The sequence below is a fragment of the Folsomia candida genome, unplaced genomic scaffold, assembly GCF_002217175.1.
Source record: "Folsomia candida strain VU population unplaced genomic scaffold, ASM221717v1 Fcan01_Sc004, whole genome shotgun sequence".
NCBI classification, from domain to species: Eukaryota; Metazoa; Arthropoda; class Collembola; order Entomobryomorpha; family Isotomidae; genus Folsomia; species Folsomia candida.
In genome coordinates this window covers 4,189,955-4,205,497 of record NW_019091196.1, presented here as the reverse complement: position 1 = coordinate 4,205,497, position 15,543 = coordinate 4,189,955, and the positions used below count along the sequence as shown (strand labels likewise).

At 36.3% G+C, this 15,543-nt stretch overlaps 3 protein-coding genes across 5 annotated transcripts; 1 reads left to right on the top strand and 2 right to left on the bottom strand.

Annotated features, from left to right (window-relative positions):
• Positions 1-1,406: 1,406 nt before the first annotated feature.
• On the bottom strand, positions 1,407-4,925 carry LOC110848047 (COP9 signalosome complex subunit 1). The gene is made up of 7 exons (XM_022095142.2): positions 4,670-4,925; positions 4,404-4,591; positions 3,534-3,954; positions 3,068-3,300; positions 2,500-2,788; positions 1,933-2,103; positions 1,407-1,714 (listed from the first exon to the last, which is right to left on the bottom strand). The coding sequence occupies exons 1-7, from the start codon at positions 4,784-4,786 to the stop codon at positions 1,646-1,648; spliced, it is 1,488 nt and encodes a 495-aa protein (XP_021950834.1). The 5' UTR covers positions 4,787-4,925; the 3' UTR covers positions 1,407-1,645.
• Positions 4,926-4,970: 45 nt separating this feature from the next.
• On the top strand, positions 4,971-10,441 carry LOC110848049 (BUB3-interacting and GLEBS motif-containing protein ZNF207). Of its 3 annotated transcripts, XM_022095144.2 has the most exons (9): positions 4,971-5,152; positions 5,282-5,408; positions 5,764-6,249; positions 6,681-6,953; positions 7,020-7,087; positions 7,155-7,263; positions 7,368-7,587; positions 8,995-9,122; positions 9,677-10,441. In XM_022095144.2, the coding sequence occupies exons 1-8, from the start codon at positions 5,112-5,114 to the stop codon at positions 9,084-9,086; spliced, it is 1,416 nt and encodes a 471-aa protein (XP_021950836.1). In that variant the 5' UTR covers positions 4,971-5,111; the 3' UTR covers positions 9,087-9,122; positions 9,677-10,441. The 3 variants fall into 3 exon arrangements, with proteins under 3 accessions (XP_021950836.1, XP_035706626.1, XP_035706625.1); XM_035850733.1 differs by having other exon boundaries at positions 5,764-6,222; positions 8,995-9,763; XM_035850732.1 differs by having other exon boundaries at positions 8,995-9,763.
• Positions 10,245-15,163, bottom strand: LOC110848048 (retinoid-inducible serine carboxypeptidase). Its single transcript, XM_022095143.2, has 8 exons — positions 14,882-15,163; positions 14,736-14,805; positions 14,617-14,658; positions 13,915-14,372; positions 12,734-13,027; positions 11,953-12,307; positions 11,411-11,564; positions 10,245-10,724 (listed from the first exon to the last, which is right to left on the bottom strand). The coding sequence occupies exons 2-8, from the start codon at positions 14,800-14,802 to the stop codon at positions 10,658-10,660; spliced, it is 1,437 nt and encodes a 478-aa protein (XP_021950835.1). The 5' UTR covers positions 14,803-14,805; positions 14,882-15,163; the 3' UTR covers positions 10,245-10,657.
• Positions 15,164-15,543: the final 380 nt, after the last annotated feature.

The window sequence follows — 15,543 nt, the reverse complement described above, 5'->3', positions numbered from 1 at the left end:
GTCGCTCGGCACGCGAAATTGGCGAAAAGGATTGTGCTAATTTGTAATAATCGTGACCATTATTTTAGTGGAGCATCCTCTTCACGGTGACCTTTTTCCTTGTCGTGACCGGGTTGGTGTTGACCTTCATTTGCAAAAACCATTGTCCTTTCGGAGACCAGGTCATACATATTTTAGCATAAAAGTCATTAATTCTGCTTAAAACATTGCTTAAAATGTTGTGAAATTTTGGTTCCTGTAAATTTTCTGTAAATTCGAGTCCTTCCAAAGTTTTACAAAAATTTGTGCTCCAAGAAGTTTACACATTTTTTCAGAAAAATCCTCCATACACATTTCTTAAAATCGTTTAACAATTCAAGATCAGTTTTGTCCAAAAAAATTTCAATTTTTCCACAATTTCAGCACCATTTTGTTGAAAAATATGAAACTTTTCCAAAATTGTGACCTAAATTTTCAGATAATCGAGTTATCTCGCCTCTCCTCCTCCAAAGAGGCGATGACTGCGACCGTGTCGCGATGGTTCGGCCTGATCAAGATGCTCCTCATCATCTTCGTCCTCCACATCTACATTTACTACACCGTCCTCTTCGCTCGAGAAAAGGCAGACAGCAACGACCCCGCTTGCGCCTCGTGTCGACAGGACAAAACCAAACCGCCCGAGCAGGCTGAGCGCACCAGGGTAAATAAGTTTGACGGAGATGAGCCCCAGAAACGAAGCATGTCGACGAGTAATAATAATAATTTGGCGTCATCTCCCCCGCAAAATGAACAACATAGATCGCTTAACATAAAATTATTTTATGGAAAATTGTAATAATTTCAAGCGAAAATTTTCACTTAAAATGTGTGTCGACTAAATTCCCCAGTTCGTTCAGACGTTTGTAATGTAGTAAATTACAAAAAAAATTGACCAGTTTACAAAGATTATAAAGGAAAAACCTACTCCAAGCAACTTTGCGGGGCCTTTTAAGATGGCATTAATGCCATCTTGGTAGTTAGTGGCAACACATTTGGGTGGAAAAGACCCCCACCGGCCAACTACTTGGCCGATCATGCCCATCTCCGAACTCGTCCTTACTTTTGGCCCGAAGATGAAGTGTGCAAAATTTCAAGTCGATAGCATGTGTTTAAAGAGAGTTATCGTGCGCACAGACGGACGCACAGACGGACGGACAGACAGACATCTGGGTAAATCTATAAGGCCATCTTAAAAGGCCTAAAAATGGTGAAAAATCTATTCTAATTATTTTGCAAAAATTTCGTATATGTCCTGTACATGATTAATGTTACTAAATTTGCACAATTTACAAAATATAAATATTTTTACTTTACACAGTTTATAAAACTGGGAGTGAATGTTTTTGCAATTGTAAAATAGACCAAATCAGTCGAAAAACACGTTTAAATATTATTTATTGACTAAAATTGTATTTAACGTTTAATTTCTTGACTAAAAAAATTACCGGAAATTAAAACTTATTTAATATTGTGATATATCGAAAACATTTGGTGTTTGTAAAAAAAAATTCAGTCAAGATAAGCTAACCAACCAAGATAAGCTAAGTAATTAAATTATCTTCAAATTGAACAGGGTCACGATAACAAAACGTAATTTATGTACATTAATACACATTTTAATCTCTCTTTATTCGCGTGGAATTCGGTAATTGCTGTTCCCAGGAGCGTCACCTTGTCCATTGCGGAGGACGGGGGACTGTAAAAAAGTATGTAAATTAGTACCATAATTAATTTGCATAATTTGTAAATAGTTTGCTAAAAAAATTGACACAATTTGCAAATAGCTTGCATATTTAATTATAAAGAAGCCATGTCTTTCATTATTTTGTGTCCAAAATTTGTATAAATACATAGTTTTCAAATAAGAAATCAATTATTTGCAAACTTTTGCATATTAAGTAATTCGCAACTCACTTTGACTTGGATTTGCGCCTTGAGCATGGCGACGCGGAGGATCATGAGTTTTGCTTTCCGCTCGTACTCGTCCCCCACGCGGAGGCTGCGCTCAAAGGTCACACTACGCGGATCAATCTTCTTCGCGAATAGGATTTTGTTATGAGAATCGATCCGCGCTTCGACCTGACCCTGAAAAAATTAAACACAAAATTTTAGAAACAAATGATTGCAAAAGTTTAACAATATTCTAATTTCAAAATTTATAGTTTTAAAAAAATACTGAAACTACAAACTAAGAAAAGCAGTTTACACAATTCTTGCACAAACTTCCAAAAACATTTCGTGCAATGGACATAATTTTCCGCACAAAACAATTATTCGTAATTTTTTAAACAAAATTCAACAAAATAGTTATTAAAATTTCCACATTTGGATCCACAATTTCCTTGCCAAATAGTAGCAGTTTTAAGTTTTCATGAAACAAAATCATCGTAAAAGTCATCACAATTTCTAAAATTAGTGCACAAAATTTCTTCCTCTTTTCCCCAAAAACGTGTCAATTAAGTCGTGCTAATTTTCACTTACATCGAGGATAAGCCCCATGAGTTCGTTTTCCAGGTCGAAAATGGTTGTGTTGAAGGATGCCGCCATGCGGGAGAGGTCAGCCGACTCGTACGGAGAAAAGTATTGTATGAGCCCTTTGTTTCTGATTAGGGCGTAGAGGGGCCGCACGTGGGGGGCGAGATACAAGTCCAACACCAAGTTATCCCTCATTTCGGCTAAAAGACTCAGACATGTGGCGTACTTGGACTCGTAAAACTTGAAAATCACGTCACGAATTTGGGGCTCCAACTCCAAGAAGAGTTTGAATGAACTGGAATTCAAAATCAAAATTAGTACGGGGCAAGTTTTTAGGAAATTTGGGGAAATTTAGATACATTTTTAACTGATTTAGAACTAAAATGATGTGAAGACTTACAAAATTAACTAAACGTCGTATTTTTTGCAAAAAATTTTTTAATTACATAATTTTAAAACACATTTTCAAAGACGTTTTCAAAAAATAAATCTGTTTGAATTTCAAGGAATTTTCTATTTACTTTTCAGAAAATTTATAATTCAAATTTTGCTCCAATTCGTAATTTATGCGTACCTGTTTGAAATGACAAACTTTTTCAACTCTTCTCTATCGAAGCTAGCGAGGGCGCAGAGTCCTCCATAAATTGCAACATTGTTAGGGGACAACATATCCGAGAATTCGCAATGGTCGAAACTCGCTTCGAGAAAAAATTTCGCCGCTGTTTTATATTTTCGCTGTGCCAGGTCTGCCAGTCCTGCTGCGCACTTCAGCTTCGTGACGATTTGCTGGTTTTCCTTGGACGTAGACTGCGCAAAAAAATGTGATTTAAAATTATAGAAAACCAAAAAGCTCAAAATTTTGTAAAATTTCAGAAAAGTATTCACAATCAAGTCAAATATGAGAAAAAATCCTCAAATTTGAGTCAAATTGGCTACAAATTATGAAAACCCGTATTAAATTTTGGAAAAATTTTCAAAATTGACTCAAATATCATGAAAAAATACTCAAAACTTTGACAATTTCCAAATTTCTCTCCCACCTTCGCTTGATCCATCACATCCGGCGTGGTTTCCGCTTTTGCGATAAAACTCATGACATGAGACCAATTTTGAAGATAAATTGACACCTTGATAACATTTAGACACATGTTGACCACATGTTTCGCCGAGGTGCAGTAGTCTCTCGCACGAGAAAAGCATTTCAGGGCATTCGTGAGGTCACCCGTGTCCAAATAATGTTCCGCAAGGTCGTCGTGTCCTCTACGAATCGATTCTTTGATGGAATTCGACTTGTAATTTTTCAAATCCGCGTCAAGTTTTTCCAATTTGAGGGCAGCTTTTTTCGCCCGTTGTTCAATCCAGGGCATGTCGATGGAGGGAAGTTCAACCGGCGGGATTTGGGGGTCATTATTTGGCGCAACGTCATCAAGACCAGCAGCAACATCGGGGAGTGGAGGTAATCTGTGGGGGTTAATTAATTAAGGATAGAAATAATTGGTGAGGGGCACATGCAGGCAAAATATCGAATTTTGAGCTCCATTCTTCCAAGGGCTTGGATTTCCAGGGCTGTTAGAGTCACAAAAAGATGATAATCTAATCTAATCTGGGGGAGGAACGGGAAAGGAAAATATGTACATGGTTTGTGAAGAAATTAACTTTTTACTGGTGTCAAAATGCATTATTTAAAAAAAAATCTTGAAAACCATATATTTTTCCAGCGATAGCAGTTAATCTCTTCACAAAACACGTATTTTCGTATGACTTGCTTTGTCATAAATTATCGTATTTTGCTGGTTAAAATAGCCCTGGAAGAACGGAGCTGAAAATACTGTATTTTTTGTTCATCGCTGGCGAGGGGTCCATAATCCATTTTAAAACAAAATAACCCGGCCGTTAATATTGTTACATACATCATGGCGACAGTTTCTCTCATCTTGGCGTGGAGTGACTGGTACATGGCCACATTGTGGGTCGTCATTACATGGGCAATCGCCATTTTTAGGGCGTCCAGGCGCAGAACTGGGCAGTGATCGGCAATGTGAATAAGACGAAAAAGTTTCGCCAAGCCGGTGTAGGAGTTGATGTAGTTTTCTAAATCCTGAACGAACAGATTGATTGTGTAATTAATTAAGTGATTAGTTATCTACTTGGTTAATTTGATAGCTGCTTATCTTACCAGGGTAGGATCTTCCACGAGATAAACACCCTCCCCGTCTTGACCGTTGTCGTTATCGTTTTCATAATCAATTTGCATCGGCTCAGCGAAGAAATTGTTATCGGCAGGACCCGGCATTTTAGCAAAGATTGATAACTCGTTATCTTACTTGGGTTATCTTGAATTAGTTAATTTATTTTTATTATTCTTTAAAAATTAAAGCAAAATCTGAAAACTGTCAATGTTACATTTTATTATTTACTCTTTTGCCTGCCGCTCGTAGTCTCGTGGTACCCCGGCTCAGCGGGAAGTTTGAGTTTGTTGATTTATCAAAAAGTTGACTTTTGAAGGATAAATTTGACAATTTTTTTCCAGAAGAAATAATTCAAAATTTTGAATAAGTAGGGTAAAATTTGAATTAAAGTGATTAAAATTAGTTTCCTTTGAATAGAACTAAATAAAAATGGGAAGGAAGAAGAAGAAGCCTTTAAAGCCGTGGTGTTGGTGAGTCAACTTGAAAATTCGTATTTAATTCGACAATTAATTAATTCCAGTTGATAATCCAGCACTTCTTAGTTGTTCATAATCAATTGTCTTATAAAAACGTGACCCTTGACCTTCTTTACTTTACAGGTATTGCAACAGGGAATTTGAAGATGAAAAAATACTCATTCAACATCAAAAAGCCAAACACTTCAAGTGTCAAGTTTGTCATAAGAAGTTGTATACTGGTCCCGGCCTTGTCATCCATTGCATGCAGGTCAGTTACGAAAGAGTGGGTGTGGTCCTTCATTTCCCATAAAAATAACACACCGTACCAACAAAAAAAGCTATAATTTTCTACCAAATTGGTACAACCAGTCACTTTTTAATCCAAACGTTAATCGTTTGAATTAAAGACAAAATTTTAAACTGAATTACTTTACTTTGATCAATTCTTGGTCGGATTTAATTAACTAATTAACGTAAATTACGCACCGTCAACTCCGTCACTTGATCCAAAAGCTATTATTGTCATACGTTTCTTTTAAAACTCATAATCAGTTTAATTGTTTACTTTTCTCTTTCTTCATAATTATCTAACTAACTAAAATTATCCCCCTCAATTGTCCCAGGTCCATAAAGAAACCATCGACAAAATCCCCAACGCTCTGCCTCACCGGAACAATATAGAAATCGAAATCTATGGCATGGAAGGGATCCCCGTCGCCGACGCGAAGGAGCACGAAGCCCTCAAAAAGTCTGGAGGCATTCCGGTCGGCTCCAAATCGTCCGGACGAAACAATTCGTCCTCCGAGGAGGATGATGAACCAGAATCAGGGCCCCCAAAACGGGTCAAACTCGACCAACAAGTCTCCCTCGTCCCTCCGCAACAACAGCAACCGGAAATGATGCTAAACCATCCCCAACACCACCACCAGCAGCAATTTGCTCCCGTTAACGCTATGAATATGAACCTTGCCGCGATGAATAATAACGCCGCCATGGCCAATATGATGAACATGACGGCGGCAGGATTTCATCCCCACCATCAAATCATGTCCCCCCAGCAGCAAAACCACATGATGAACAATGTATATTTACATTCCGTGCAGAACGAAGTTATTTGAATAATATGGAAAAAGCGGGGCGGAAAGAATGTGATTGATTAGTACAGAAATTTGTAACCAAAATTTGTTATCCAAGTCTTATGTTAATGTTAATGACATTTGTTATCCAAGTTTACGTCAAAAAATCGATTACAGTGTCATCAAAATTTTCTAGGGTAAAAAATCGAGCACACATTTGTTACCAAAATTTTATATGGTCAAAATCGATAACAAGTTTGACACCACGATATTTTACCTCAATTTTACATCTTCAAAATCTATCATAAGTTTGTTACAACAATTTTACAGCGTTAAAATCAATTTCAAATTTTTTACCACAATTCGTCCCCCTAAAATCGATCGCATTCCTTCCGTGTCGCCATTTCAATATAATTGTAAATTCCCCAGAAAGTCTAACCCATTTTTTTACTCCCTTCTTCCAGATGGCCGCCGCCGGCATGATGAACCGAATGGGCCTCCATCACGGCATGATGACGGCGAATCCCTTCATGATGGCGGCAGCTGGCGCGGCCGGGATGAATAACGCTATGGCTGCGATGCAGATGCAGCAAATGATGGGTGGCGGAGGGGGAGGAATGTTCGTCCCGCATCAATTTCATCCCGGAATGCAGCCGCAACACGTCCCTGTCAGACCGCTCTTTCCTTCCGCGGCCGCCACAGCGGCGGCCGTTAATAATTCTGCGGCGAATAATGCGGTCAGTTAAGAAACTAAAAAATAGCGATTTCCATTCCACATAACTTTATGTCCATCTTAATTGTAGATTGACGCCGCCGCCGCGCTTAACAATATGATGGGGTCCCGACCTTCCGCGACATTTCCGGCGTACGGGTGAGTAATTTGTGTGCTAAATGTTATGCAAAGAAAACTGCAAATTAAAAATTATTTGGGTATGTAGATCCTCCACTGCACCTGCTAGTAAACCAGTCGAAGTGAAAAAAGCTCCCTCCATCATCCCTCCCGGATCTGGGAGCAGAATTATCCACCCACTCGAAGACTTGTCGCTCGTAAGTCATCCAGTGATCGCCATGTTCGCGAAAAAAATTCGCAAGAAATATGCCGATGAGCCGATCACTGATTTCGCAATTTATTTACCTATTTTTCTCCTCAGGAGCAAATCCGCGCCCGGATGTCGAAATACCAGAAGCCCGTCGTGCCCTCACACTCCATCTCGGCGCCACCCATGCTCCTCAACCCAACCACAGCAGCAGCCCCTCCACAACCACAATCTCAACCCTCCTGCTCTGCCCCGCCACCGCAAGGCAGTAATTTTTCTGGGGGAGGAGGTAATCAGTTTCCTCGCCCCTCTTCTTCCAACAGCGGTCCTCCAGGTAAGCTCAAACTATTCCTCCTCCTTGCTCATCATCAGCTCATTCAGTTCGCCAAGAGAAAAATGCATTTTCCGTAAAAAAAAATATGCCATCTCGTTCTCGAGTCGAATAAGTTAAGTCCAAATATTTTTCTTTTAAGATATAAAAAAAACTTGGATAAATTCTTTCTATTTAAATTTTATTCTATAATTTTATCATTATTTACTGTCTCTTGTGCACAGATAGAGGATGTGATCTTGTGAGTTCTGATTTTGACCTTGTACATTTTTTGATGTCAAGTTTACCCTGAAAAAAAATTAAGGAGATCACATGCTTTATGCTATCGCTTTAATTTACTTATAAAATACTTGACTTTTGCTAAATAGTACATCTTTCTCCTCAACTTTCTCCAATTTCGATTCGTTTTTTTCACCTTTTCAAAAAATATGTAAGGCTAACCAAACACGTGATAATTTTTAAGATATTTATGCAGAAATACCAGATTTCGCGTCACTACTTTCACCACTTTATTTTTCCACTCGTTCTCTTTGCTTTCTTAAATGCCTAAAAATTGTGATGCTTATCGTATCGCTTCAATTTTTTATCATCTTCTTACGGCGGATATGTATTTATTTTCGATATTTGTGAGATTATTACTAAAATTTCAAGATCTTTTAAAAATAAAATATTTCTAGATTTTCTAAAATATTTCTCATTTTGTAAATATTCGACGACTATATTTAAGCAAAAAATATGTTTGGCGTTTTATGTTACAAAAATAGATATCATGACATGGTGGGTTTTAGAGTATTGAATTTGTAACGATAAGAATTTGGCAAAAAATGTTCGGAAATTTATAATTTTCCTTTTTTTATTTCTCAAATATTTCCACCATAAAATAAATACATGTCCACCCCCCGTTTGTACATACATATCTTCATCACATCAAATTTAATTTGTTCCCAAAATTATGAAACTTCTCAAAAATTTCTAAATTGCTTATCATCATCATGTTATCTCAATCGTGTGCTGTTGTTGTGTGTGCTCATATGTAAATCTCGTGGTTGGTGCGTGGGTCACAAAAAAACTCATTGTTTCAGATATCACGCCTGTGTAAACGGACTCCCACTTACGCCAGGTTTTATATAAATTCATATCTCCACGTTTTTTCTTTTAAATAAAATTCGCTTTTCTCTCTCTCAAAAAAAAATAAATTTTGCAAAATTTTACTTTTATTTTAATTTTATTTTCCCTCAAAATTCATCAAATTCATGAAAAATCGTGTGTGCACAGTCTTAATTAATCCTCAAAATTGTTGTATGTATGTATGTATTGCTGTATTGATTTAAAAAATATATAAAAATGATACAATTTATTACAAAATTTCGAAAAAAACGTGGACTAATTTTGCCCTAATATTTTCCACAGTGAACCCGAGCTACGGGTACGGACAGAACGGAAACCACAACCCGCACCACCACCAAAATCAACCGAGGGGAATGATGATGCCAAGATTTTAAAAGAAAACGACGACACCGAAACCAAACCAAAATCGGGTTTAGTGCTGAATTTTTTTTCATTTTTGTTTTCCTAAGATAACAGAAGAACTTTTGTAGATTTGCAGAAATTTAGAAATTAACGTTTATTTCTCAGAAATTAGAATTTTCCTCCTTCTTGTAATTAAAACATGTTTATAATTTTGTTGTGTTTTTGATTAAATGTACAGTTAAAGTAAAATCAGATTATTAATTTAGCAGAAAATGTGTGTATTAAATGATAGGGTCGTGTGAAAAATATGGGAACTTAAATTTTGTCCTCGGAAATTTTGTGATGTCAACAGGAATTTTTTGACATTAGAAAAAAAACAGACTTAAATTAGTAGAAAATGTGTATAAAATGATGAGGTCGGGCGAAAAATGTGGCAATTTTGTCCCCGGAAATTTTGTAGTGATAAAAATATGGCAAATTTTGTCCCCAGAAATTTTGTAGTAATGTCAATTTTAATAATGCCATCCTTTCCCCACGACCATTTTTTGAACGTTAGAAAAATAAGAACACGTGTAGATTTGTGTAAACTTTTGTGTGACCGGAAATTCAAAATTATGTGCAGGCGGACCGGCCGACGGACCACGTCATCATCCACAAATTACATTAAGAAATATGTATCGTCGTCGGTGTGTTTTCCTCCTCTGTCACTCTCTGTTTCTGTCGGTGTGGGTATTTTGATTCGAAAAAGGTAGGCATTGAAATGTCACTCACTTGATTTCCAAAATTACATAAAATTTCCATATCGTCACAACATTTCGATGTTGTTGGGCTTGGTGAAAGAAGTGTAGTTAGGAAATTATAGGGCGATTTTACGGCAACGCCAAGCCCCCAGTCCGACCCCCAGAGGTCGACTCGGTGATGATGATGATTTTTTTAGCTTTCTCTCTCTTTTTCAGTAATTTAATTACTTATTTATTCAGGAATTTAATTAACGATTAATTAATTAATTAATTACATATTACGCGTGGTAGTTAAATGTGATCTGTAGATTCTCTCTCACTCACTCGGCGTCCAGACCAGGTTTCATGGTTCGTTCGCAAAAATTAAGGTAATTCATTTCATAAATTTCTTATAATTTGGAACAATTTTCTGTGCGAAATTATTTATCACGTGGATTCTGATATAATTACTTTTTAAATGGGTACAATTTTTGCATGATTTCTGCACTGATATTTTGCAGAGTTTTTTTAAGAGATAGTTTACAAAGAGGAATAAATATTATGTAACATTTTTTTAAAACCTGGATGGAGGAGGAACAGAACAGGAAGTGCAATGTTTGCAAAAACTTACAAAAACATATTAGCTTTTTTTGAAATGTATTATGAAATAAATTACGAAATGAAAAATAAAATGAATTACAAAGAAAAAAATCTGAATGAATAAATTGTTATACTTATTTACATACAAATAGCACCATAATTGGTAATAAATTGTGACCAGAAATTGGCAAAAAATTCGCCCTAAAATTAAGCATGCACCATTTTATCAGGCTTTGCAGTCTCTCGAATATCATTTTGGCGTCACCTTATCTTCTTCCGAAGGCTCACTTTTTAAGTTGTGTGATAATCTGTAACATTTCCGCCGCTGTTTCCGGCGCGTCGGCTGGAACCCTAAAATTAGATGCTTAATCAGTACATACAATTACGATTCGTAATTTACGAAAGAAAAGTCAGTGGTAAAGTCATCTTGAACTTTTTTGAACTTCTACATTTTTCAAAATGTTAAAACAGAGTCGTCAAAATTGTACATAAAAAAACTATTTTTTTTAAGATGTCCAACGAATCTTTAAGGCTGTTTTTGTAATTCTAAATTTTGAAATATATTGTTAGAGTCGTCAAAATTTTACAACTTTTTACCAAATTTTGTTAATGAATTTTTGACACCACTCTGGACTAATTAATACGACGACATTGTACATCTTCAAAATGTTTTGTAATTATTTTTTTAAATGTTCCAATTCGGATAGTCAAAATTGTACATTTTCGAAAAACCAAATAAATCATTATACGAATGCGTCTATCTAACCTTTAAGGCTTTTTGAAATTATAAATTTTGAAAAATATCATTATGGTCGCCAAACTTAATTTTCTCGAATTTTTGAAACCTCTGACTTTATTATTAATATTCAATTCAATCATTTTGAACTGAACGACAGACAAATCTTTAAAAAAAATCGCCTTACAATTTAAAATAAAACCTCATTAGAGTCGTCAAAATTTGACGATTTTTTGAAAATTCATTTTTTTAAAGCAATAAATAATTTTTAAAACCGGAAAAAATATAAGAATTCAATTACATGTGGCCAGCCTTGAGAACCCAGTAAAAGCCGAAATTCTTATACGTTTTGATAAAGATTTCGGTCGAATTGTTGACCAGAACGGGTTTTCTGTTGGCCTTTGACCACTCCGGGACGCCAGCCCAGTTCATTTCCTCCACCCATTTCATTGTCCCTGCAGCATAAGAACAAAATATTTCTTTCAAAATTTTGCACTTTTTTAGAGCAACAAAAATTTTACAATTTAGCACAAATAATTACACATTTTCTTTAAATTTTGTAACAAAAATTGTTAATTCAGCGCAAAAAAAATGACAAATTTTCATTTAAGTTTGCAGCAAAAATTGCATCATTAGCACAAAAAAAATGACATTTTCCCTTAAATTTTACATTTAAAATTCCTAATTCAACACAAAAATTACACAGTTCCCTTCATTTTTTTAAGAAAAATTGATACTTCCGCAAAAAATGACTCATTTTAATTTTAATTTTTACATGCAAAATTCTCAATTTAGCACAAAAAGTTACTTATTTTTCTCCCAAAATTTCCCGATTTTCCTCACCCATCGTATCCACGATAAGATCCAACTGTCCCGAGTACACGTTGACCGCGAGGGGCGTGTTGTTCAACAAGTTTTCCACCACGTGCACCACCGGCCGCATAAAGTCGCCTTTCAACGCGTCGAAAACGAGGTGTTGTTGGCCTCCCCACGTCACATTGGGTGGAATTATACGCAGCATCTCTTTAATCGACCCGTTCATTAGGACGGTCAAGGGGTCGGGCGACGTGGCCCGGAGATAAGCTGAGGTCAAGGGTCGTTTATGGTCGTGACGAGGCAATGTCGCACTTCCGGTTTGTCCATGAGTGAAGAATTGCGACATGATTTCTGCGACGGATGGTGATTTTGGTTGAGGTTCCTTAAAAAATTACATTTTAAAAATTAAAGCAACACATTTTCCAGGATAAAATTGCATTATTTGGATCGATCTTAAAATCAAATTCTCAAATTCTCATCAAAATCTCAAAGTTTCCGTTCCTGAACTTTCTTTCCAGTTAAAATTTCCCAACCCGCATTAATTTGCCAACCACCGAAAACTCCTATATACATTTTCTCTGAAAACCTTTCCTGTCGTCACAAAGTATCTATCAAAAATATCATCAAAATAGCATCATTTTCCCTTCCAAACTTTACCCCTCCTCAAAATTTCCAATTTTTCTGCCCCCAAAAATTTTCACTCTTCCTCAAAAACATTCCACCTTTCCAAAGTTCCCTAATTCTCCTTACAAAATTTCTCATCCCCCTCAAAAATCCAGTGGTACAAAATTCATCATTTATATTTTACCTCAACCATATTTTGTGACCTTTTGCTTTTGCTGACATCATCGGGGTCAACTGGGGCGAGAATATTGTACACGTTGACTCCATTCGTGACCTTGTTGATGATTTCTTCCGTCTGATCCCACAGGGCCGTGGCTTCTGGGAAGAGACCTTTGTCCACGGCTGCCTTCACCGCGTAGGCGGACGCGTTCACCGCGGCGAATCCGGGATTGTCGACGAGCGAGGTGGAAAACAGGTAGGGCGCCCAAGTAAGGACAGAGTCGACCGGGCTTATCCAAGAGTCGCCAAGGTTGACGCCCTGTAAGATAAGAGTAAAATTTAGGAGTGGAGGATTATCAAGTCGAGTTTATATTCCAACTTGCGCCAATGTTATAGATAGTTTAGTTATGGCGCAAGTTACCAGATATTTGTAATAAAAACAGTTAATCATTCATTAGTCCATTCATTCATAAATCTTTTTATGATAGTAAACTCATTTACGCACTCATTTGAATACTACTAATTTTTCCAATCCTTCAATAAGTGAATTTATTCATTCACAAATAATAATAAAACTGCTATCGGCTTCAAATCCTCACTATTTTTTCCGAAATAAAATAAGATTAAACAAATTTTCATTATCAAAAATTGGTTAAACATATCTTTCAAAAATTATTTTTGAAAATTATTTGTCAAACAAAATCACAAAGACAACTTTATTTTTTTCAATTAAAACGTGTAAAAAATCTATGAATAAATTTGATCAATATGAAATTTGTAAAAGGCACGTTTGGCAGAGATATTTACATCCATCCGAAGAGATGAAAACTCACAGTAAATTTCGAAAGTGAAATTTACCAGTTAAAAAAACGATAAAAAATGGTATTTTATCAGATCAACGATTTTTTTAAAATAAATTTTTCTCACTCGCGAGAAAAATTTCACAGTAAAACTACAAATTCTAGCACACGTTTACCGTTATGACTTCGTTGAAACTACTTGAAACTGAGCGTTATGAAAAATCCTGAAACATGTGCTTATTTAAGTATTTATATTTATCGTGGTTTCGTCTAAATCGGAGCGAGACCTTTGGCGTCATCGCAATGCTAATAATTTTTTCCCTGTAGGTATTTGCCTCACTAAGAAAAGTATTTCGCCTGTTTTTTTTAACTTCGCAAACTATGGCACAAGTTACTCATCAATTACCTTCAAATTACACTTGATCTTCCCCTTCTCCACCAATTTCCACACTCTGAGGGCAAACTGTGCCGCCATTTTGCCTCCATACGATTCCGCAAAAATATACAACGGCGTGGTCTGAAAGTCGGGAACTTTGTCCAAAAATTTGCTCAACATTTCCACCAGATCGTCCGCAATTTGGGAATTATTCGTGACCAAGAGCTTCGTATCGTTCACATAACTGAACCCACATCCGACCGGATTGTCGACGAAGAGGAGATTCACATAATTGAGCCACGTGTGGGTTCGATTCTGCAGGGAAACATCGAGCGGTCCGATTTCTGCAAAGTTTCCGAAGCCGGTCGAACTCGCGCCGGGGCCGCCTTGCAGCCAGAGGACGAGTGGACGGGTCGTCGGCGTGGGGACGGGGGCTGTGGTGTAGTACAGCCACCAAAACATGTGGGCTCCGGGGCGAACTTCCACATCTGGGCAAAAAATGGGAACATTCCATAAATTATATGTTTCCTACTTGCGCCACATGTTAATTTTTTTAATTCTAAAAATTATGATGCATTTCCCGTTTGCGCCACATGCTAATTTTTTTCAAAATTCTAAAAATTATGATGCGTTTCCCGTTTGCGCCACATGTTAATTTTTTTCAAAATTCTAAAAGTTATGATGCGTTTCCCATTTGCGCCACGTATTAAAAATTTAATTTGTTACACTTACACGACCACGTTTGTTTTCCGGAGTCTTGCTGCGTGTGAGCTCCTAATTTTAATATTAAATAATTTATTAATTAATCCAATTAAATTACTTATCTGTAACGTTCTTTGTTTAATTTTTACCATCTACTCCACTCCACAAGATAAGCACTGATAAGAACGCACTGCTCCAAATATTTATCGCCGTCATCTTCTGCAAATTGAAACAAAAATTAAACTCGAATTAATTTCAAGTCTAAAAAAATACTGCACAAATTCCTCCCACTCACCAAAATTTTACTTCCGGGTGACAATGTAATGAAATGAATGCAAAATCACACAAATTTGGCACGCACGAGAAACTCGAGTCTAAACTAAATGTTGAATTGAATTAAAATGACTCAATAACGTCAACTATTTGAGTAATAAATAACTTGTCACATTCTATTCATTCATGAATCATGACTAATTTTATTAAGAGACCAATTAATAATAAAATTGAGATAAGAGATCCATGTGCATTTCCCTACTTGGTTTTCTCCGCAGCAGTAAAAGTCTGTTTATTTCTGAGAATTTCACATTGGCTAGATGCACATATGTATGTAAAATATTTGGTCATGTGCACAGAGAGATGTTGTGTAAAGGTATGCTCACTTTCTACCGTTTTTCTTATAAAACAACCACTATCTATGAAAACAACACAAACTTGCAACTTTTTGGGTTTTTTTGGTATTTTTTTTACATTTTTGAGTATTTTTTCAGGGGATTTTTGGGCATTTTTTAATAGCATAGTTTCCTTCCATCCATCATGAAATTATTTGTAATGGGCAATCCTCCCCTTTTACAGAGCAAGTTGGTTGTATGAATTTCCTCATGAATTTTTCAAAAAAATATATTGAAAATGTTTTTTTTTTGTGTAAACATGCTGAAAAATTGGCATCCAAAATTTTGT